This window comes from Sceloporus undulatus, chromosome 2 (assembly GCF_019175285.1).
Source record: "Sceloporus undulatus isolate JIND9_A2432 ecotype Alabama chromosome 2, SceUnd_v1.1, whole genome shotgun sequence".
In the NCBI taxonomy this organism is placed as follows: Eukaryota; Metazoa; Chordata; class Lepidosauria; order Squamata; family Phrynosomatidae; genus Sceloporus; species Sceloporus undulatus.
In genome coordinates, this window is record NC_056523.1 from 228,260,168 (window position 1) to 228,285,139 (window position 24,972).

The 24,972-nt window shown below is 43.5% G+C and overlaps 1 protein-coding gene across 1 annotated transcript in view; it reads left to right on the forward strand.

Annotated features, from left to right (window-relative positions):
• The first annotated feature begins 801 nt into the window (after positions 1–801).
• Positions 802–24,972, forward strand: part of LOC121920602 (cytochrome P450 4F22) — a 40,211-nt gene continuing 16,040 nt past the window's right edge. The window contains exons 1-7 of the mRNA XM_042447731.1: positions 802–953; positions 9,817–10,039; positions 12,693–12,837; positions 17,136–17,189; positions 21,564–21,691; positions 23,329–23,450; positions 24,436–24,703. Coding sequence (XP_042303665.1) covers positions 9,818–10,039; positions 12,693–12,837; positions 17,136–17,189; positions 21,564–21,691; positions 23,329–23,450; positions 24,436–24,703 — 939 coding nt within the window. The 5' untranslated portion in view covers positions 802–953; position 9,817. The remainder of the gene's footprint in view (positions 954–9,816; positions 10,040–12,692; positions 12,838–17,135; positions 17,190–21,563; positions 21,692–23,328; positions 23,451–24,435; positions 24,704–24,972) is intronic.

Sequence of the window (24,972 nt, forward strand, 5' to 3'; positions counted from 1 at the left end):
ATTAAAGACAGTACAATACATCGATTAAAATCCATCATTCAATCATATAATTAAAACCAGTAAAAAAAAGCAATAAAACAATAAAACATGCCCAAATATTATCTCAACTTCTTCTTCTTATGTGCAGGATCTTCAAATGGCTGGGACATGCCCAAATATTATATAAAACTTATTATTATTATTATTATTATTATTATTATGTGCAGGATCTTCATTCAGATGGCTAGGATATACCTAAATATGATCTCAACAACTTCTTATTATTATTATTATGTCCAGGATCTTCAAATGGCTGGGACATGCCCAAATATTATCTAAACAGTGAAGACGAAGGCTTTCATGGCCAGCATCCATAGCTTTTTGTGGGTTTTGGGTGGCCGTGTTCTAGAAGAGTTTGTTTCTGACGTTTCGCCAGCATCTGAATCAGAGACGATGCCAGCTCCAGCTGCTGGTGAAGCGTCCGAAACAAACCCTTCTAGAACAGGGCCAGATGGCCCGGAAAAAACACACAAATCTATTATTTCTTCTCCTTCTTTTTATTGGGTCATCATGTCCTCCATTTTCTTCCTTGAAGGCCCTACACCTGGGGCTGCCTTCTTTTCCTTGGGATTGAGGCCATTTGGCCTCCCAGTGTGTGGTGTGGGGCGAAGGGAGGAGGAGGAGGTGGTGGTGGTCAATGGAGGGGTGCAGGGGGTGACACTTTGAGTCCCAGCAGGTGGCTTGCACCATCTGTAGTGCCACCTTTGTTCCACTAGGGGGAGCCGGAGCGACCCTCCCGATCTGCTTTGGCGAGCAGGACGAAGGCAGGCAGGTGCTCCTTCTGGCCGCAAGGGGGCAGCAGGAGCCTCTGGACCCAGGCAGCGCTGCAGGCTCAGGTGGGTACCAGGGGGCTCCTCTTCATCTGTCCATCGAAGCGGAGGGAAGGTGGAGGGCAGAAGCCTTGGTGCAGTCAGGTAAGAGGAGCCAGGCTTACCTGGCAGCTAGATCTAGGCATGGGGGGGGGCGTCCACTTCAATCCCAATTGATTTCCTGGATTCAGCCCTAAGTGTCCTTAAGCAGTGCTGAGCAGCCCAGGAGCTGGACTCTTGCCTCCTAGGGCTGCATCTGCACTGCAGAAATAATCCGGTTTGATCCCACTTTAACAGCCATATGGATGGTCCTTGGGGGTCTCTTCCAACTCTATGCTTCAGAGAGTGTTCCATGCCATCTGCACATATTCCACATCAGTGCAGATCAGACCACCATGTCAAGGCAATGGACCTGTACCACGGCTACAACTCCAGACTATGGGATCCTAGGGTTTGTAGTTTGGTGGAGCACGTGTGGTTGTCATTCCAGCTCTTTCTCTCAGTTTCTCTAACTTGTGTTGTTGTTGTTGTTGTGTGCCTCCGATTCGTTTCCAACTTTGTTGTTGTCGTTGGCCTTCGAGGGATTTCCAGCTTTATGGCGACCCTAAGGTTATCCTGGGGTTTTCTTGGCAAGACTGGTTCAGAGGAGGTTTGCCATGGCCATCCTCTGAGGCTGAGAGAGTGCGACTTGCCCAAAGTCACCCAGTGGGTTTCCATGGCTGAGCTGGAAATCGAACCCTGGTCACCAAGCTCATTTCTGACTTATGGTGACTTGTCAGACAAAGCTATTATGGAGTTTCCTTGGCAAGTTTCTTCAGAGGGGGTTGGCCATTGCTTTCCCTGAGAAGGCTGAGAGAGTGTGACTTGCCCAGTGGGTTTCCATGAATGAGCTGGGAATCAAACCTTGGACTCCAGAGTCATAGTTCAACACTCAAATATATACATCTACGTATGGCAGCTTGAACTCTATGAGCTTCCTTGGGGGGATATAGAATAAGTGACAACAGCAATGAGGATGACAGCAATGACAGCCAGGCAACAATAAGTTTTTGGATTGTCATGCAAGGTGGACATTATCTTTATTTTTTAATGGGATTTATATCCTGCCTTTCTCTCAAAATGGGATTCAAGGCAGCTTACAATACTTTAAAAAGACAAAACTAAAACTGATTACATAAGTTCAAAATAATAATTAAATATTCCTAATATTAAAAAGTATTAGGAATATGTTTAAAAACAGGAAAGCTAAAACCGACAAAAATCATTGAAACAGCACACCACACTTTGTCGCTGCTGTTGTTATGTGCCATCGGCATCGCTATCATGGAGTTTCTTGGCAAGATTTCTTCAGAGGTAGTTTGCCATGGCCTCCCCCAAGAGAGAGAGAGACTGAGAGAGTGGGACACAATTAAAATTGTTCCACCAAACACCTGGATAAATAAAAGTTTACAAAGAGTGTCATGAAATCCCTCTCTCTTATATGTGGAGCTTTAAAAAAAACAACTCTGTAAACTGAGGCGTTGCAGATAAAATCTTAGACATGTGGTCACTGCTGTGGCATCAAGTGTGAGTATACATTCAGAACATTTCCACTGGCCCCTATGCCTTTATTTGCATGGCTATTTTTTATGGTTTCCATTGCCAAGTGGGGATTCGAACCTAGAGTCATAGTCCAAAATCCAAACCACTATACCACACCGGCTGAGTATGCGATAACCATAATCCAATATTAAATCTTCCTCTCCTATGCCCAAACTAATCCCACTATGGAGAAAGGGGCAGGGTGCCCAGCTTGTTACTCCACCTGAGGTTAGGATTCATTGCAAATGGGTGCAAGTTAACTGGGAACTCTGGGGCAGAGCAAGCAAAGCAAGAAATGCTAAGTTGCATAGATTTTGTTGACTGGGCTAGCCAAGGTTGGCGGGGGGGGGGACTATGGCCTGTTACAGACTGCCGAAATAAAGCTGCTTTGGGTCTCTTTGGAGGTATGCTGTTTAAATGATGCACGCATCCTAAGAATCCGGAAGCTGCACCAAAGCTGCCCTCCAGTGCTTAGGAATGGAGTGTGGCTTTGGCGCGACCTCCGGACTCTTAGGACCCATGCATCATTTAAACAGCATACCTCCAAAGAGACCCGAAGCAGCTTTATTTTGGCAGTCTGTAACAGGCCTATGAGTTCAATTTACTTCAAGCCCTACCTACAGAGTAAGATATTTGCCTTGCCATACATTGTTCAACCCCACCCCAATCTGGGTCCCTGAACAGAGACCATAAACCCTCCTGAACCCTGTCTATGCTGGAGCCCATCCCAGGACTATCCTGGGTTATTTTTTAACCATTTTTTTGCCATTCTTGCAATATAGAGGCTAATTTGACTCTGCATTTATCCTAGAAGCAATAGCCGTACAGCTCCTGATTCAAGGCAGATTTATTTCCATGGTATAAGTCTATTGTGTTGACATGGTGGTCAGATCTGCATTAATGTCACATGGAGCACAATTAGAATCATGGAGTTGGAGGAGACCATCCAGTCCAACCTCTTGCAGGAATTCACATTCAAAGCACCCCTGACAGATGGCCATCCAGCCATTGTTTGAAAACAGCCTCCAAAGAAAGAGACCCCAGTACTCTCTAAGGCAGCGCATTCCCCTGTCGAACAGCTTGTACTGTTAGAAAGTTCCTTCTAATGTTTAAGCGGAATCTCTTTTCCTGTAGTGTGTATCCATTGTTCTGGGTCCAATACCAGAAAGCACACTTGCTCCATTCTTAGTATGACACCCTTCAAATACTTAGGGCTGTCATAGCATCTCTTAACCTTCTCTTCTCCAGGCTAGACATGCCCACCTTTCTAAGTCTCTCCTCATAAGGTATGGTTTCCAGACCCTTCACCATTTTGGTCACCCTCCTCTGGACACATTCCAGCTTCTCAACATCCTTTTTGAATTGTGGGAAACAGAACTAGACACAGGATTATTCCAGGTGAGGCCTGACCAAAACGGAATAGAGTGGCACTATTACTTCTCTTGATCTAGGCGCTATATTTCTATTAAGGAGCCTAGAATCGTATTGGCCTTTTTAGCTGCCGCATCACACTTTTGACTCAGTTCAGCTTGTGGTCTACTGGGACTCTTAGATCCCTTTCACATATAATTAGCAATATCTATTTTTTCTCCAACTGCATGAATGTATGAAACAATGAACCCATGCACAGCTGCATGCCTAGTGGGTCAAGTACCTCTTCCAGATGAAGTTGTTGGCAATGGTCATACCTGGCCCTTCTCATAATGACTGGTGCACTGCCTGAAGGCATGCCTTGTAGTTTTTGGAATCACACACCCCTTGGTTTTTTTTATAGGTAAGCTGCTTGTCACCACTATAATGAAGACTGTAGATATTTGCCTTTAGTTGATTTTGTTGGCAAATAACAAGTGGCTTAAGGGCAAAGATGTCTGTCTATATAACGGGAAGCCATGTATGCAGCCAAAGAAAAGTTTTTTAAGCAGAGTGCTGAAGCTTCAGGATTGACTTCAGTCAAGCACAAAAGAACACAGACAACATTGGATTTGTTGTTTGTTGTTGTTGTTATCGTTGTTGTGCCTTCAAGACATTTCCAATTTATTATGACCCTAAGGCAAACCTGTCATGGGTCTTTCTTGACAAGATTTGTTCAGAAGAGTTTGCTATTGCCTTTCTCTGAAGCTGAGTGGGTGTGACTTGCCCAAGGCATATGGGAACATGCTGTGCTGTGAAAATACAGTGCACAGTTTCCTCCCTGCATACAGTAATAGAATTGATGGCAATTTCAATCCTGAATAGCAGGCGGTAACAGCTGAGCTAAGTAGGGAAACATGAGAATGCTCTGTTGAAGGCATAGATGGGGGACTTAGGACATATTAGGACCATTTGTATTGCTCCATCCTCAGTATGACAACCCTTCAAATATTTAAACAGAGCTATCATATCACCTCTTAACCTTCTCTTCTCCAGGCTAAACATTCCCAGTTCCCTAAGCCGTTCCTCATAGGGCATAGTGTCAAGACCTTTCACCATTTTAGTTACCCTCCTTTGGACACGCTCCAGTTTCTCAACATTCTTTTTTCATTTTGGTACCCAGAACTGGACACAGTATTCCAAGTGAGGCCTGTCCAAAGCAGAACAGAGTGGCACTATCAGTTCCCTTCAATCCTGTGCACATATACTCAGGAAATGTGGTGATGGGGGTCGGGGGTAGGGTGCCCCTAAGTCATTTCCAACTTGTGGTGACCTTAAGGGGTTTTTCTTGGCAAGATTTGTTCACAGAAGGTTTTCCATAAGGCTAAGAGTGTGTGTCTTGCCCAAAGTCACACAGTGGATTTCATGGCTGAACTAGGAATCGAATCCTGATCTCCAGACTTCAGCCCTGGTCTCAGACCACTTATACTATTGACTGATAATTCAAAGGCTATGCTTCAATCTCATCTGAAATCTAATTGCCTAAGAATTATTTTGTTTCCTCCATAGTTCTTTTCCTATACAAATAGGAGGGACACAGGGCCTAAGATGTCTCTACACTAATGCGGAGAGCATGGGGAATAAGCAAGATGAACTTCAACTCCTAGCACAACAAAGCAAATACGATATAATAGGCATCACTGAAACCTGGTGGAATGAGTCTCATGATTGGAATGTAAGAATACAAGGGTATAACTTTTCAAGAGAAACAGGCCAAACAGGAAAGGAGGAGGAATAACATTATATGCTGACATTATATGTCAGGGACAGTGATCCTGGAAGCCAGGTGGAGAGCATCTGGACAAAAATTAAACGGGAGGGAAACAACATGGATGTTACTGTGGAAGTCTATTACAGACCCCCAGTCAGATGGAGGAACAGGGACGTAGCCGGGGGGGGGGTTCTTGGGGTCCGGACCCCCCCTTCCGTTAGATAAAATGAATGGTGCGTGCTGCCACGCTGCCGCACCCAAACCCCATTATAATGGTGGCACTTAGTCTGGACCCCCCCCCTTCCCAAAATCCTGGCTACAACCCTGGGAGGAATTGGATGATGTCTTTCTAAACAGAAAGGAGAGATGTAGTAGTGAAAGGTTATTTCAACTATCCTGATATTTCCTGGAAGTCAAACTAAGCCAAATCCTCATGGTCTAGCAAAGTCCTCACTTGCCTTGGAGACAATTTCATTGTCCAAAAGGTAGAAGAGGCAACAAGGGGATCAGCTATTTTAGATCTGATCCTAACCAAAAAGGATGACTTAGTTCATGCAAATGGTGGGATCATTAGGTGGCAGTGACCATGTGCTCCTGGAGTTTGTTATATAACGGAAAGGAGAAGCCAGGCATAGTCAGACACGCAGTCTAGGCTTTAGGAGAGCTGATTTCAATAAACTTAGAAAAATACTGGGGTGATCTCGTGGTGAGGAATCCTAAAAGAGAAGGGAGTTCATGACGGATGGAAGTTTCTCAAAAAGGAGGTACTGAAGGCACAATTTCCAACGGTTCCAATGAGGAAGAAAAATGGGAGATGTCTCAAGAAACCAGGATAGATGACTAAGGAACTTTCAACTGAGCTAAGTTTTAAATGGAACATGTATGAGAAATGGAAAAATGGGGAAATCACCAAAGAGGAATTCAAAGAAATAGCAGGCATGTGTAGGGGTAAAGTCAGAAAAGTGCAGAATGAACTCAGGCTTGCTAGAGAATTTAAGAACAACAAAAAGGGCTTTTTTGGATATGTCCGCAGCAAAAAGAAGAAGAAGGAAATGGTAGGGCCACTGCATGGAGAAGATGGCAAAATGCTAACAGGGGACAGAGAAAAGGCAGAATTACTTAACACCTTCTTTGCTTCAGTCTTCTCAGAACAGACAATGGGTACTCAACCTGAGAAAAATGGAGCAGAAGACAGAATAGGGGAATTTCAACACAGAATAAGTAAGGAGATAGCACAGGAATAGCTTGTTAATCTAAATGAATATAAGTCTCCAGGACCAGAGGAACTACATCCAAGAATATTAAAAGAACTGGCTAATGTAATATCGGAGCCATTAGTAATAATCTTTGAAAACTCCTGGAAAACAGGAGAAGTCCCAGCAGGCTGGAGGAGGGCAAACATTGTCCCCATCTTCAAAAAGGGGAAGAAAGAGGATCCCAACAATTATTGTCCAGTTAGTCTGACATCAATACCAGGAAAGATTCTGGAGCAGATCATTAAACAGAGAGTCTGTGAACATCTAGATGGCAATGCCATAATCACAAAAAGTCAACATGGGTTTCAGAGAAACAAGTCATGCCAGACAAACCTAATCTCTTTCTTTGATAAAATTACTAGCTTGGTAGATGAAGGGAATGCTGTATATCTTGATTTCAGTAAGGCCTTTGACAAGGTTTCCCATGACATTATTGCAAACAAGCTTTTAAAATGTGGGCTAGACAAAGTAACTGTTACATGGATTTGTAACTGGTTGACCGGCCGAACCCAAAGGTTGCTCAACAATGGCTTCTTTTCATCCTGGAGAGAAGTGACCAGTGGGGTCCCACAGGGCTCTGTCCTGGGCCCAGTGCTATTCAACATCTTTATCAATGACCTGGATGACAGAATTGGGGGCATACTTATCAAATTTGCAGATGACACCAGACTAAGAGGAGTAGCTAATACCCCAGAGGACAGGATCAAAATTCAAAATGACCTTAATAGATTAGAAAGCTGGGCCAAAGCTAACAAAATGAAATTCAGTACGGAGAAATGTAAAATACTGCACTTAGGGCAGAAAAATGAAATGCACAGATATAGGATGGGTGAAACCTGGCTGAACAAGATTATGTGTGAAAGGGATCTAGGAGTCCAAGTAGACCACAAATTGAACATGAGTCAACAGTGTGATGCAGCATCTATCAAGGCCAATGTGATTTTAGGCTGCATCAATAGAAGTATAGTGTCTAGATCAAGAGAAGTAATAGTGCCACTCTATTCTGCTCTGGTCAGGCTCTACCTGGAATATTGTGTCCAGTTCTGGGCACCACAATTTAAAAAGGATGTTGAGAAACTAGAGCGTGTCCAAAGGAGGGCAACTAAAATGGTGAAGGGTCTGGAAACCATGCCCTATGAGGAACGACTTAGGGAGCTGGGGAAGTTTAGCCTGGAGAAGAGAAGGTTAAGGGGTGATATGATAGCACTGTTTAAATACTTGAAAGGATGTCACATTGAGGAGGGAGCAAGCTTGTTTTCTGCTGCTCCAGAGACTAGGACCTGGAGCAATGGATGTAAGCTACAGGAAAAGAGATTGCACCTCAACATTAGGAGGAACTTCCTTACAGTAAGGGCGGTTCGACAATGGAACACACTCCCTTGGAGTGTGGTGGAGTCTCCTTTCCTGGAGGTTTTTAAACAGAGGCTGGATGGCCATCTATCTTGGATGCTTTAAGATCTCCTGCATGGCAGGGGGTTGGACTGGCTGCCCCTTGTTGTCTCTTCCAACTCTATGATTCTATGATTCTATGATTCATATTTTGAAAGGGAATACCTGTTTTTGCTGGATTTGTTCTTTAATTAATCTCAAAGGGAGAAACTTGAAACCTTGATTTTTTTACAGATACTGGCAACAGGTAAGCCAAAAATGCAAAATCTGAGCCTCTAACCTTTAAATGCCAGATTTCCCAAATATCTCTATTTAAAAACAGATAAATAGGTGAACCTTGTCATGGGGCTTTCTTGGCAAGGTTTGTTCAGAGGAGGTTTGCTATTGCCTCCCTCTGTGGCTGAAAGTATATGACTTGTCCTCGGTCACCCAAGGGTTTCATGGCCAAGCTGGGAGTCCAACATTCTCTTCGTAATGCTTTCATTGTGCCACACTTATCACCTACAAAATAGTTGTATTGAATAGAATGGAGCTACTTTCTGAAGAGACAGATACAGGATTGCACTATGTGTCATCTGAAGATGGTTCAACAGAGATTTGACCTGTCAGTGGGTGAAGGAGGGTGGCAGGGTTCTTTTAGTATAGTGAAAGGTCTTGCATTTAGGAGGAGAACTAGGAGCTCATTCTTGTTTTTGTAATGTCTATTTTATTTATTCAGCATATTTATATCCCAACTTTTTTCCTTTTCATATTTGTTGTGTTTGCCTCCACTCTATAATTGCCTTTCCTCCACATCACCACTGCTGTAGCAGTGAGACCAGGGACAGGGGAGGCCATAGCAGCTTCTTGCAATGGGCTTTGCTGTCTCATTGAATTGGAAGAGATCCCAAAGGCTGTCTAGTCCAATCCCCTGCCATACAGGAGCTCACAATCCAACCACCCCTGATAGATGGCCACCCAGGCTCTGTTTAAAGACCTCCAAAGCAGAAGACTCCACCACCCTCTATATGATATCATAACCCTCTATACGTATTTGAAGGGGTTTCATATTGAGGAGAGTTCAAGCTTGTTTTCTGCTGCTCCAGATAATAAGACACAGAACAATGGATGCAAACTACAGGAAAAGAGATTCCATGTAAACATTAGGAAAACCACCTGACAGCAAGAGCTGTTCAACAGTGGAGAGTGGTGGAGTATCCTTCTTTGGAGGTTTTTAAACAGAGGCTAGATGGCTATCTGTCGGGGTGCTTTGATTGTGTCTTCTGCGTGGTGGAATTGGGTTGGATTGGATGCCCTTGGGGTCTCTTCCAACTCTGTGATTCTATGATTCTGTATTCTGTTGCCAGTCAGAGGAGGTACACCATAGCAGGGGCAATTGAAAGTTGAGCTGCAGCAGGTGGGATTTGTCTCCTCCAGGTGGCTTCTCAGTCCCTTGGCTGCTACTCCATGCTCATGACATCACAAATGATGTGTCAGAAAGGGAAATGAAGAAATGTGAATGGAGAGCCGTTACCAAACCGCCCTGCCTAAGAAAGGGTGGAGCAGAGGCTCGCTTTAATTCCTGTTTTCAGCCTCCCCTTTGTGTGTCTCTCTTCAAGGATTCTGTCTCCTCTTCTTGCAGAATGTTGCCTTTCACAGACTGGATCCTGGAGGAGCTGGTGCTGGAGAAGACACTCTTCCGGACCCTGGCCATCTCTGGTCTGTGGCTTTCGCTGCTGGCTTTGCTCCTCTACCTGCTTCAGAGGATTGTTGGTTTCTGCTACCACTTCTATGTTGTGTGCCAGAGACTGCGCTACTTCTCAGAGCCCCCCCGCCAAAGCTGGCTCTTGGGGCACCTGGGTTTTGTAAGTATGGCTGCTAGGAACACCACAGGAGTGCCTGAGGATTACCCTGCAAAGAGGAAAGTGGTCCCTAGTTCTGCTATGGAGGGTAATGGGTAAAGTACTTGCAAGGCCATCATCATGCTGGGAGAGTAAGTGCTTTCACTGCCTCAAAGCCTGTAGGCACAGGTAGGAGGCAGAAAGCAATCACTGGCGATGTCCATGACAGTGGGATAATGAATCCACTCTGGGTTTTAATCTCAACTTTAAAGGTGGCGGGTTCAGCACCTTGGATAGGTCTTTTACAGTTTAGTCTAAAACCTGAAACGTTGTCTGAAACCATAATCTAAAACCATCTCCCCTACAGATATGGGAGCCACCAGCCATTTCTGGCTGCAGAGGCAAAGGAGTCCCGCTTAAATCCAAAAACTGCATGCTTGCAAGTTGTGACTTTTAGGCTGCTTGGATGTATACATGCAGTTAATGCTGTGGCAAGTAAAGAATAGCAAAAGAGTGCTACTTTAAAACCCTACATGCAATCTCATGAGGAGCCAGCAGTGTGTAGAATTACAGATTCAGGAAGGATGAAAACTAATTTGAACATAATTTCAAGGAAATGGGTGTTATGAATTTTTTGGTCTTAATCCTATATGGGAAGTTGGGGGAGTGACACACAAAATGTTATGTGAATAGGGACTGAGTAGGGCCTATGACCTTGCAAGTTTGCTTGCCCCAAATATATTCCCTTCCCATACCAACAGCAGTATTTTTTTTCTCATAAGTACAGTGGGACCTTGTTATCCACTGGGCTGTGATCCCAAGATCCCCCGTGGATAACAAAATCTGTGGATGCTCAAGTCCCATTAACTATAATGGCAGAGCAAAATGGTGTCCCCTTATATAAAATGAAAAATCAAGGCTTGCTATTTGGAATTTATACTCTTTGGGAATATTTTCAAGCCCCGGGCGCTTGGATAAAAAAATATGTGGATAAGGAGGGCCAACTGTAATTTCCTTTTTGTACTTCCCATGTGAGAAGGAGGAAAACAGTTGGTGGGGGGATAGTCTGTTGTGCATACATACTTTGAAGTTAAAAAGAAATGGAGGCTTTGCTGAATGTGACTGTGGTATAGTTTAGCCCTCAGGGCAGATCTGTGAACTCAGATCTGTTCCATCATGGTTTGGCTCTTCACTCAGCTATATTCTACCAGCCACAGAAATGGTAGAGCCACATGGCCCAGTTTAGGCTGTCAAGAGCAAATGCCAGTAAGACATAACTGCTTTTATTCTGGGAGCCAGGCTCTGGAAATGTGCACACCAGCTCTCTTCTTAACAAGCACCCTGTCATCCCTGTTGCTGTTTGGTTTGGGGAAGGGAAGGAAATCCTCCCTCCTCTTTGTATTCCCATTCTAACTGTGCCAGAGACACTTCAGGCCTCACAATAAGAAGGCCAGTTTCTTGGCAGAAGCCTTGGAGGAGGCAAACAGTGTTGCCAATTTCAGGAATTTTTCCTGGAAATTGAGGGGGGGAGAGATTTAATTTTATTTTTAAAGTTTTTCCATGTCATTTGCTAAATTTGCTAGATTTCTGGGAAGATTCTGGGAAATTCAGCCTTCAGGGAAATTCAACCTTCCCGCCCAAAAAACCTGGCCAAAAATACCTTCCCGCCCCCCAAAAACCTCCTGCCATACCTCTCATCCTGGAAGTCCCGTACCCCTTTAGCCTTCCCATAGTGCCTTGCACGTGCCCTGACCCAGAAGTACCACCCTTGATCCAGAAGTCCCATCCCTTGATCCGGATGTCCCACCCCAACCGAGGTGGGACATTTTTCCCATTCCGGGAAAATTGGTGGCATTCCCGGAAGCCAATTAGGGAATTTCCTTCAAGGGTGATTGGCAACACTGGAGGCAAAGCTTCCCTAAAGTCCTGGGAAACAGGCCAAGATGGAAATGGCCGTTAACTCAAAAGGAGGCAAGGGAAAACACAAGCACCAATAAGGCTGGCTTGAGACCACATGATGCCATGATGCTCATCACGTAATTTGCCCTGGCATACTTGGTTTGTAAAAATAAAATTGTATGCTAGGGGTGAGAGTAAGGGTGAACGGAGCAGGCTGAGTTCAAAACTTGAGATTGAATTTTGAGGCCTTTGGCATGCCAGGGTCAGCCTGAGCTGTGAAATTCCTCAGCTTGCAAATAACAAGGACAAGGACTGTAGCTGATGGCACAGAGCTAAAACCTGGCTCCAGTTTGTGTCTGCTTCTGCTCTTCACTGGCTGCTCTTTTAAAAAAGTCAAGGCTGCAGGAGCGAACAGTGTGACAAATGTTGTTACTCAGTTACATGCATTTCTTTTTGGAACCTGACATAAACCTATCTGTGGAATTATAATAGGGTCCAGAGATTAATTGGGTCCAGGGGTTGGTTACATATGATGACTTACTGCAATAGTTTAACAACTCCTGCAAGGACTCCAACCTCTTTTCCCATCTCCACCAGCCTATAGTGAGATAGAAAGGATCATTATTACTGCATCCTCAGCCAGTGCCTTGGCTGGTATATACCTCTATTATCTGCCTCAGTTTTTCCATGCCTTGAGTGTATCTACATTACACAGCTATAACAGTTTAATACCACTTTAACTGTCACTGCTCCCATCCTCTGCCTCTGTCCCTTGCAGATTAAGCCTAATGAAGAAGGCTTGGTGAAAGTGGCTGAGCTGGTGGGCGCATTCTCCCCATGCTTTGTGACATGGATGGGGCCCTTCTTGCCAGTTGTGAGCTTGGTTCATCCTGACTATATCAAGCCAGTTGCGACTGCCTCAGGTACTGTGGTGGTGGATTGTGGCAAAACTTGGGAGTGGCAGGGAAATCCCACAAGGGCAGAGCGTTCGTCTCTCTACAGCACTTCCTCACGATTGATAGAGATGATCCCTGGTTGGTGGGAGTGGTGTTAAATACATATATTGATGTGGAGCTTTTTCTAGGAATTCAAATGTAAAACTGACTATAATTGTGTGTGTGTGTGTGCCTTCAAATCATTTTTTACTTATGGTGACCCTAAGGTGAACCTATCATGGGGTTTTCTTGGCAAGATTTGTTCAGATGAGATTTGCCATTGCCTTCCTCTGAGGTTGAGAGAGTGTGACTTGCCCAAGGTCACCCAGTGGGTTTTATGGCCAAGCAGGAATTGAACCATGGTCTCCAGAGTCATAGTCCAATGCTCAAACCACTATGCTGGATCTTTATAATAATAACTGGTGTTAGGGGAAAATCTTAAAGGATTATACTGTATCTTGTTATGAAGGCATGGTTTTTAAAATTCATGGCTGGCTTTTATTCAAGTTCCTTTGGATTTTATTTCTTTTAATTTACATGAAGATAAGGACATATTTTTTAAAAGAAGAATATACAGTTGGCCCTCTGTATACATAGATTTTTTAAATCCACAGATTCAACTATCCACGTCTTGAAAATTTTCAAAAATAATATAAATTCCAAATCTCGTTGTTGCCATTTTATATACGAGGGACACCATATCAGTATGCCATTGAATTTAATGGGACTTCAGCATCCACAGAATATGGTATCCATAGGAGGTCCTGGAACCAAACTGCAGTGGATACCAAGGCCCCAATGTAACGGAGATTTAGAATTTTGTTTCATGTAATCCAGGTTGTATTAACACAAATTATAAATTGTAGTAAACGTTGTTACACTGTTGATGGTATAATAACTGGAAACAAATAACTCAATATCCTGTGGAGGCTGAGAAAAATCACTAGAGCCAAATCACAGAATCATAGAATCATAGAGTTGGAAGAGACCACAAGGGCCATCCAGTCCAATCCCATTCTGCCATGCAGGAAATCTAAATCAAAGCATCCCCGACAGATGGCCATCCAGCCTCTGTTTAAAGACCTCTAAGGAAGGAGACTCCACTGTACTTCAAGGGAGTTTGTTCCACTGTCGAACAGCCCTTGCTGTCAGGAAGTTCCTCCTAATGTTGAGGTGGAATTTCTTTTCCTGTAGATTGCATCTTTGCTCCGGGTCCTAGTCTCTAGAGCAGGAGAAAACAATATGGCATCTCTTCAAGTATTTAAACAGGGCTATCATATCGCCTTCTTAACTGTCACTTCTCCAGGCTAAACATCCCCAGCTCATTAAGTCGTTCCTCATAGGACATGGTTTCCAGACCCTTAACCATTTTAGTTGCCCTCCTTTGGACATGCTCCAGTTTCTCAACATCCTTTTTAAATTGTGGTGCCCAGAACTGGACACAATATTCCAGGTGGGGCCTGACCAAAGCAGAATAGATTGGCACTATTACTTCCCTTCGTTTAGACACTATACTTCTATTGATGCAGCCTAAAATCGCATTGGCCTTGTTAGCTGCCGCATCACACTGTTGACTCATGCTCAACTTGTGGTCTACTTGGACTCCTAGATCCCTTTCTCATGTAGTTTCATTCAGCCAGGTGTCACCCATCCTATATTTGTTCATTTCATTTTTCTGCCAAAAGTGCAGTACCTTGCATTTCTCTGTGTTGAAATTCATTTTGTTAGCTTTGCCCCAGCTTTCTAGTCTGTTCAGGTCATTTTGAATTTTGATCCTGTACTCTGGGGTATTAGCCACAGTCCTGTGAAGTAGGCCAAATTGAGAGAGTGCATGACTGGCCCTAGACTACCCATCATGTTTCATGGCTAGATGTGGACTTGAACCTGGCTTTCCCAAGTTGCAGTTCAACCCTCTCCTAAGTCCAGGACCATCATCATCATCATTATTATTATTATTATTATTAATCATTTCTATTTCCCGCCTCTCCCTGCGGATTGATAACCACTATATCCCAATGGCTCAGCATTTCAACATTTTAGAACAGGCTGGATAGTTCATTATCTAGACTTATCTAGACTTATCTAGATATATAGATATGATAGTCTAATCATATCTACACCTGGAATCATATCTACACCTGGTGCAGAGGAAAGACCAAAGACCACTAGTAAAGTCATAAAGGAGGCAACAGTAAAATCACACTTGTTGTGAAAGGAGAAATAGTAGGGTTGTATCTTTGTGTGCTCAGCCACAGAGCTAAACCTAACAGGCTTCTTCTGGGATATTTCCATGTGTCTTTCTTTCTTTTCTCTTTGGCTTATTCTCCTGCTACCTTTATGTCTCCCACTTTATCACTGTTTGGTGTGTGTGTGTGTGTGTGTGTGTGTGTGTGTGTGTGTGTGTGTGTGAATGATCTGTACTGTAGTTTTCTTTATCCTGTCACCAGTCCAAAACTGCATTTGGTAATGCATTTATGCTTGTGTGGCCACAACTCTGGAGATACTTCATTTGTGGGACCTGATAGGGTGAAGTGCAATGTCCTGTAAGAAGGAGTTTTTTCACAAGGTGGGACTTTAATCATATTTGTTTGTTTCTTGGATTTATATCCCACCTTTCTCCCAAAATGAGATTTAAGGGAGTTTTAGGGGTCATTCCCACTTGCAATTTAAATCGATCTAAATTGATGTCTCACTGCACTTTGGAATTTGAGTCCAAAAGGTCCTTTGTTCCCACTATGAAAGTATTTTTTTTCTTACTCCAATGAAATATGCATTCTATTTATTTATTTATTTATTTATTTTAAAAAAAAAACAAATACAACGGCGGCCTTGAGGGGGGGGATGATGGATCTGTAAATTTACAGCGCTTTATAAATAAAGGTTAATAATAATAATAATAATCTGTCAAAGACTGACTGCCATTTGTCCCTCCCCTTCAGAATGAATCAATTCTGATCTGTCGTTCTCACTTATGGAACTTGCTTCAGAATCAATTCTTCTGAAAAGAACCTCTTTCAACGTACTCTCTGGAAACATTGGGGTTCTTTTGCCTTTGCTTCGCTTCATCACAACAGAATTTGATCAGGAACTGGTTTCAAACCGAACGAGGGTCATTTACACCGAATGGCAATTTGCTGTATTTCATAGTGGGAACAAGCCCTTAGCCTCACAAGAGCTATTCACATCAATACTTGAGGCTCTGCCCCAAGGCAACTCTCTGGATTCAGGCTGAGACTGTTTTCCCTCATCCAGCCCATTACCGACTCCAGACAGGCCACGAGAGGAGAGATGCCATCCCCGGTCACTGCCTCAGTCGGAGACATAGAGAAGACTATTTGGGTGTCATCAGCGTACTGATAACCCCGCGCCCCATGTCTCCGGATGATCTCTCCCAGCGGTTTCATGTAAATGTTAAAGAGCATGGGAGACAGAATGGCTCCTTGAGGGACCCCAAATATAAGCGCCCTCTTATCGGAGCACACGTCTCCCAGCTGCACCATCTGGAACCTCCCAGAGAGGTAGGACCGGAACCACTGAAGCACAGTGCCCCCGATTCCCACCTCTGCCAGGCGCTCCAGAAGGATATGTAAATTATTCTGTTATGGTATAGCTGTCCCCTTCATGGGTATTCTTTCCATGCTAAGACAAGGGAACAACAGATGGGGCTGTGCTAATAAAATGGAAGAGGTAGAGAACATTTGACTTTGTGCAGAAAACAATTTCCATAGAAAGTATTTTTAAAACAAATTACTAGGTTAGAGCTCCAATGAAAATGTATGGTAAGGAGAGTCTGTGTTGGAGGACAAAGCATTCCAATCTACACAGAGTTGTAGAATCAGGTCATTCTGTAACTTTAATGGTCCCAAGACCTACCAACTTAGTTGGCCTTCAGAGAATGACCTTCCAAGTATGTTGATCCACATTGTGCTATCAGACTGATGTACAGTGGCTGGAAGGAAGATTCTGGGTGATATTCTGTTGGTTAATTCCAGCTAGAGGAGTTCCACTGAACTGATGGTTGGGTGAATGGTGAGGCTACATGTAGGCAAATTCCATTGATTTGGTGGATCTACTCTAGCTGAGACTAAAAAATAGGATCCAGGCCTCTGTCTATGGCTGTATTACCTTCATTGCTTTGTCTTACTCAATAGTTTAAGTGCTCCTGAGTGCGTTAAGATAAAAGATTATATGATGAAAGGACTGGAAATATGAACAGTAAAATAATAAGAATAATAAAATGAGGAGTGCCAGAGTGAACTCTGACTTTGTTTTTCTCTTCCCTGCAGCTGCTGTTGCTCCAAAGGACCGATTCTTTTATGGCTTCCTGAAGCCCTGGCTGGGTAAAGTTCTCCTTCCTACTTATGTTGTTGTTGTTGTTGTTGTTATTGTGTGCCTTCAAGTCATTTCCAACCTTTGATGACTGTCAGGCGAATCTATCATTGGGTTTTCTTGGCAAGATTTGTTCAGAGGTGGGTTGCCATTGCCATCCTCTGAGACTGAGAGATTGTGACTTGCCCAAGGTCACCCAGCGGGTTTACATGAGTCAGCTAGGATTCAAATCCTGGTCTCCAGTGTCATAGCCCAACACTCTAACCACTATACCATGCTGGAACTCTACATACATACACACACACACACACACACACACACACACCAATAGCAAGTATTCTCCGGGTGTTTATCATTTTTCAGGACCATGAAAGCTTAATTGACAAGTAAAAGCAAACAGACTAAAACAGCCCAAATAGTAGTCAAACATACAATTTACAACATTGTAGACTTTAGGACAGCTGATTTCAATAAACTCAGCGAATTAATGGAGGTAATCCCATGGTCAGTAACAGTAAAAGAGAAGGGAGTTCAGGATGGATGGGAGTTTCTCAAAAGGGAGATACTGGACACACAAATTCAAACAGTTCTAATCAGGAGGAAAAATGGGAGGTGTCTCAAAAAAACAGGATGAAAGACTAAGGGGTCTACAGACAGGCATCATGTAGCCGCCCCTTTTAGCCCCGGATTGGTACCACAGCAGCCGTACGCAGCCACACCTATCCGCTCCCTGTAGGGAGTAAAAAGAAGCTGCTCTGGGCAGCTTCCTGGAAAAGGCGCCATAGGCGCACCGGAGCTCCGTGATGATCCCCCTTCTGTGCAGCGTTATTTAGGCACTGTGCATGACATGCATCATCATGGTGCATGCCATGTTGACAGGTATGTGCCAAGATGGAGCCCGGGTGGCACGGTGAGGGCTCAGAGCATCTAGACGCTTAGCCCTCACCGTGCCTACAGGCCAGCACAAACAAGCTAGTAAAATGTGGGCTAGACAATACAACTGTTAGGTGGATTTGTAATTGTTGACCGGCTGAACCCAAAAGGTACTCAACAATGGCTCCTCTTCGTCATGGTGGAGTGTCACAGGGTTCTTTTCTGGGGCCAGTGCTATTCAACATCTTTATTAATGATTTGGATGAAGGAATGGAGGGCATGCTTATCGAATTTGCAGATGACACCAAATTAGGAGGAATAGCTAATACTCCAGAGGATAGGAAAAAAATTCAAAATGACCTGAATAGACTAGAAAGCTGGGCCAAAGCTAACAAAAATGAAATTCAATACAGAGAAATGTAAGGTAGTGCACTTAGGGCAGAAAAACAAAATGCATAGATATAGAATGGGGGACACCTGAATGAGACTATGTGTTTAAGGGATCTAGGAGTCCTAATAGACCACAAGTTGAACATGAGTCAACAGTGTGATGCGGTAGCTAAAAAGGCCAATGCTATTTTAGGGTGTATCAGTACTATAGTATAGTTCAGCTTGGTAGATGAAGGGAATGCTATGGATATAGTATATCTTGATTTCAGTAAAGCCTTTGACAAGTTCTCCAGAGCCCATGGGTTCCTACAGGGCTTTATCCTGGGCCCAATGCTATTCAACATCTTTATCAATGACTTGAATGACAGAGTTGAGCATACATCAAATTTGCAGATGACACCAAACTAGGAGGAGTAGGATCACCCCAGAGGACAAGATCAAAATTCAAAATGACCTAAATAAACTGCAGAGCTGGGCCAAAGCTAACAAAATGAATTTCAACACGGAGAAATGTAAGGTACTGCACATAGGGAAGAAAAATGAAATGCACAGATATAGGATGGGGGACACCTGGCTGAACGAGACTACATGTGAAAGGGATCTAGGAGTCCAAGTAGACCACAAGTCTATGGAGAGAGGTGACTAGTGGAGTCAATAGTGCGATGTGTCAGCTAAAAAGCCCAATGCAATTTTAGGCTGCATCAATCAAAGTATAGTGTCTAGATCAAGGGAAGTAATAGTGCCACTCTATTCTGCCTTGGTCAGGCCTTACTTAGAATAATGTGTCCAGTTCTGGGCACCAAAATCCAAAAAGGATGTTGACAACCTGGAGCATGTCCAAAGGAGGGCAACTAAAATAGTGAAGGGCCTAGAAAGCAGACCTTATGATAAAAGACTTAGGCAGCTGGGGATGTTTAGCCTGGAAAAGAGACAGTTAAGAGGTGATAATGATAGCCCTGTTTAAGTATTTGAATGAGTGTCACATTGAGGATGGAGCAAGCTTGTTTTCTGCTGCTTCAGAGACTAGAACACGGAACAATGGATGCAAGCTACAAGAAAAGAGATTCCACCTTAATATAGTAGGTATAAAAACACTTGAAGATCTTGACATGTAAAGTGCCAAGGAGAGACAAAATAAGTCTTCACTTGTTGATAAAAATTGCCATAGGATGGGACCTTAGTTTTTCTGGTATTTTCCCAGGTGGCTAATATTTGGGGGGCGGGGGGGATCCAGTAGAGGCCTGGTACAAAACAAGCAGGAAATGTGGCAAATAAGCAGTTGTGGGCCAATCATGATGATGCAACAACAAAAAAGTATTGCAGTGTTCATTAAATGGAGATGTATCTAAATCTCTCCATTGTGACTCACCTTAGCATCTGGGAAGCAGTATTTAAAATAACCTTGCACCTACATGCCCAACAGTAGATCAATACAATCTTCCCTTGTTGGAAACAACCTGGAAGACTCACAGGATGAAATGCCAGTCATAAAACTAGGCAAGAGCAAAAGCACAAAAAACCCTCCAGCCTACACCCAGATACCACCACATCCAGCACCACTTAATGACTAACTTGTGTAATAACACCCACTATTCACTCAGTAGGAGACACTCCACCTGCAATTAAAGAAATCTCTGTATAAACTTTGTAATATGATGATGGAGAAAAAACTGCCTGTAACCTTTCTCCCAGAGGACTTGTTGCAGCATGCAAAGGGAAGTGCTGATTTAACTAAGAAATACAGTGGTGCCCTCGGGGTACAAAATTAATTCGTAACCGGCGGCTTTCTAACCCGAAAAGCCGTCGTAAGCCGAATTGCCATAGGCGCATAAGGTGAACAAAGCCTCGTTCCGTATCGAAAAAGCCGAAAAAAGGCACCAAATTTTTTCCGTAACCCGAAAAATACATTCGGTAACCCAAACATAATTCCCGATGGAATTTTTTCGTATCCCGAAAAATTTCGTAACCTGGGTATTTCGTAGCCCGAGGTCCCTGTAAGCTCATTCTTTTTACAGAGAGATTTAATGAAAAGGGGGAAAAAAAGGAAAAAAGGAAGACCATGAGCAAGTGTTTTACCAGCAGATGTATCCAAGTCCAAGTCAAGTCTGAAGTCCTGCTGATTGAGACTTAAAGTCAAGTCTCAAGTCCTTCAAGTCAATCTCAAATCAATTCACAAGTAGGGAACCGAGTTTTTAGCAGAAAAAAATGGTGTCGGGCATGTTTTTTCAGAGGGAACAGCAAATGTGTTAAGCATCAGGGAATTGGAGTCTGCTTGGCAGCCGGTCCTTGCTAGACATCATAGGAGCCTTCTAAAGCTTTTCAAAAGCATCAGAAAGATCCTTCCACCTCAGGCCCATTGCCTAACACATTTGCTGTTCCCTTCCAAGAAATGCAGCCCATGCTCTGGGGGTAGGTCTTGCTTGTTGCTCAAAATGAATGGCACGAGCAAGTCAGTTACTAAAAACATACAACTCCCAAGTCAATTCAGTGTATCATTTTTGCCAAGACAACTCAAAGTCAAGCCATTGAAGTGACTTGAGTCTGATGAGTCCAAGTCAGTTGACTCAAATCTACATCACTGGTTTTTACATTTCAACTGGGGGAGTAGGGAGCACCTTTTTCTTTAAGAGTTATAAGCTAGTCCTCCATAGTTGCCTATAATATCACATCAGACTGATACTCCCTGGGCTCATGCTGGATCAGACTAATGCATTAGTCTGGACCCCCCCCCCTTCCTAAAATCCTGACTACGTCCCTGTGCATTTAGATAACATCTTCCCATCTAACATCTGGATCACTGAGGGCTTCACAATCAGGATCCAGGCAAGCATTTAATATTACTCCTTCATGCTTAACTCTCATAACCCAATTTGACCCTGAACATAAAAGTTGTACTTTTGTTTTTCATGATCATTAGCAACCAGTCAGACTAGCAGACAGGCAGAATAGGTTGCTACTTGGTCCATCCAGTGCCAAGCACTGTGGATGTTCTTTTGCTCTAGATCCCCTTGGAGGAAACGTTTGGGCTCATTGAGGATTTGGATTCTATGGGAAGTGGGCAAGTTGTAGGGCATTCTCTGACCAGGATAATATATCCCAGTTCACCTTTCTTCTTCCCCCAGGGGATGGACTACTTCTGAGCAGTGGGAAAAAGTGGGGACGACACCGTCGCATGCTTACTCCTGCCTTTCATTTTGATATCCTGAAGCCTTACATGAAAATCTTCAATCAGAGCACAAATATCATGCATGTGAGCTCCTCCAAAACTCTTGTGTACTCTGTAGATGTGCCCCTATTTCACTAAATATTGCCTATTCCTACACGCATTTAAATATTATTAAATATCGCTCTTTCTTGGTACCATCCTAAGTGCAACCAGTTCCTGGTTGCCTCTTGCACTAGAACTTAAAGGAACTGTGGACTAGAAAGGGAATTCTGTGGGTACTTCCTCATGATCTTTTGGCTCTTATGTGTCCAGTTCGGTGCAGTTGTTTTCTGTGCTTGGAAAGATATGCTTTATATTTTTAGATAATATGTTTTGTCACCTTTTAAATTGCATTTTGGATTGGGACTGCACAGGTTGCACAGTCCTTTGTGAGGTTCTGTCTAATAATGTTTGGGTTCTAATATTGTTTGTGTCACAGAGCAACATAAATTCCCCTCTGTTCCTTATTTCATTCTTTATGTTTCAAGTAGTGCTTTTTTTATTGCAAACCTTTGCGCAGTTGCGTATGCTCTTCCTTTCAAGCTTTCCAATACAATTTCAGTACAGGAGAATTATAAGGTGCACTGAGTTGTGACATGGCAAAAAGTCAGGCTATATATTTGTGGGGAAGGTAATAGACTATGAATTGAAGGTAGAGAATATTAAGTGTGACCCTTGCTCCCTTACAAATTGTAAATATCGCATTTTGCAGCTCAGATGACTTCCGTCCTTCCTTCCTTCCTTCCTTCCTTCCTTCCTTCCTTTTTACATCCTGTATTCAGCTTGAAGGAAAGATTTTTGATGACAAGTGACTAGACTTTAGTTGTTCCAGTATTTACTTTGCCCCATTCAGCCATTCTGAAGTTTAGATACCAGACCTTCTATTCTTAAATATAAAGGGTTGATAGAAGTCACAACAAGTGGGCCATGCTTTGTATCTGTGGGATTGTAAGATCAAACTTGCATAAATATTTGTGGTTGTTCTTAACCATTCTCGAGTTGATCCCAACTTATGGCGATCCTGTGGATGAGATATTTCCAAGACTCTCTGTCCTCCACTGCTCTCCTTCAAATTCATACCTGTGACCTCTTTGATAGATTCCATCTATCCAGCATATGGTCTTCCTCTCTTTTTACTACCTTCCACTTTCCCTAGCATTGTTGTCTTTTCCACTGAGTCATGCCTTCTCATGATGTGGCCAAAGTAAATATCTGCATCTACAATTCAGATTTTGCAAGTCCACCATACTTCACCTAACATCTGTTTCAGCTCTTCCTATCGGGGATGCTTTGATTGTGATTTCCTGCATGGCAGGGGGTTGGACTAGATGGCCCTTGTGGTCTCTTCCAACTCTATGATTCTATGTTTCTGTGATTTCTTGCCCAGATGTTGGGTGCATATTGCTTTTGCAGTAGTTCTTTCTGCATAAGCGTTCCTTGCCCTCCATGTTTTTGTGCCCCGTGCACAAGTATGAACCACTCACATCACTGCCTTTCCTTCCTTTGCTCAGAGAAACACCACCTGTTTGCAGGATCCTCTTCCTCAGTCTGTATAATTTACCTTTGTCCTTCTGCTCTTTAATGACCCCCTTCATCAATCAGTGCAGTTTGCTTCCTTTCAGCAAAACTGATTTGTCTCATCTAGTCACACTCTTTTTATTTTGTTTTGTTTTGTTTTAAAGGCCAAATGGCGGCGTCTGACTTCAGCACAACCTGCCTCCATTGACTTGTTTGAGCACATCAGCCTCATGACTCTGGACAGCTTACAGAAATGTGTCTTCAGCTACAACAGCAACTGCCAGGAGTGAGTAAACCAGCAAGAGAAATCCTGGTATCTACAGTGGTCCTTTGGTATCCACTGAAGTTTAGTTCCAGGATCCCCGTGAAAACCAAAATCCATGGATACTCAAGTCTCATTAAATTCTATGGTGCAGTGAAATCGTGTCCCTTATATGAAATGGCAAAATCAAGGTTTGCCTTTTGGAATTTATATTTGTTTTGAATATTTTCAAGCTGTGGATGGTTGGATAAAGAATCCGTAGATATGGTGGGCTGACTGTGGTTGCTTTTGCAGTTCTTTAGTGCCCACTTTTAGTAGTCCCAGGAATACCTTTAACCTATGGTGGAAGGCTAGGGGACCACATTACTCACCCAGGAGACATTAGAGTGGTCAGGATCTGCCAGAAGATGACCATAGAATCATACTGGAAGGCCTACAAAAGCCTAGAGAAGTGTTTTCTCTAGTAATCTCTAAGTTGTCCAGGGCAACTCTCTGGTCAATTTCTGGCAGAGTTATTCTAGAGGACCTAAAGATTCCTAGAAAGAACATATTATTCAGATCCACAAAAGTCAAAGCCACCAATGTGGAGCTCCAACTGTACAAAGAAACCAAGTACTGTTGGAGATAATAAGTCAGCTGTTCAAGCCAAAAGTATATGCTTGCTTCTGGGCCAAGTCAAGGTTCTTACCCCCAATTTCCTACATGCTGGGGAAACAACTTCTGCTAAAACTATGACCTGTTACAGACTGCCAAAATAAAGCTGCTTCGGGTCTCTTTGGAGGTATGCTATTTAAATGATGCATGGGTCCTAAGAATCTGGAGGTCGTGCCAAAGCCACACTCCATTCCTAAGCACTGGAGTACAGCTTTGGTGCAGCTTCTGGATTCTTCGGATGCATGCATAATTTAAACAGCAAACCTCCAAAGATACCTGAAGCAGCTTTATTTTGGCAGTCTGTAACAGGCCTTTGTCTCCTCCTATCTCCTGATATGTATTTCTTTTATTACAGGAAACCAAGTGATTACATCTCAGCCATCCTGTTGCTCAGCTCTCTTGTAGTGCATCGGCAGTACCGACTGCACAACCATTTTGACTGGATCTACTATCTGACAGCAAATGGCCGTCAATTCCGCCATGCCTGTGACACCGTGCACCGTTTTACTGCTGATGTGATCCAGCAGCGACGAATGGCCCTTAGCCGTTTGGGACAGGACGCCTGGCTTAAATCCAAGCAGGGCAAAACTATGGACTTCATTGATGTCCTGTTGCTGGCCAAGGTACCGGGCATAGCAAGGACAGAGGGGGCATGACCTCTTTCTATGGGGCAAAAACATTCATAGAGACAGGAGTCCTGCTTTATGTGGATTTTGCCAACAAGTCTAGGAAACGCTGGTGATGGCTATAGAGATGGAGGCAATGCAACATGCAGAGGCCCTGGCATTTGAAAGGGCCTATAGTAGCTGTGAGGGAAGTGGAATAAGAACAGAGGCAGCATGTGACTCTGTGCCATGGAAGGGGAGGACCTCTTGCTACTTATGCTGGGTTC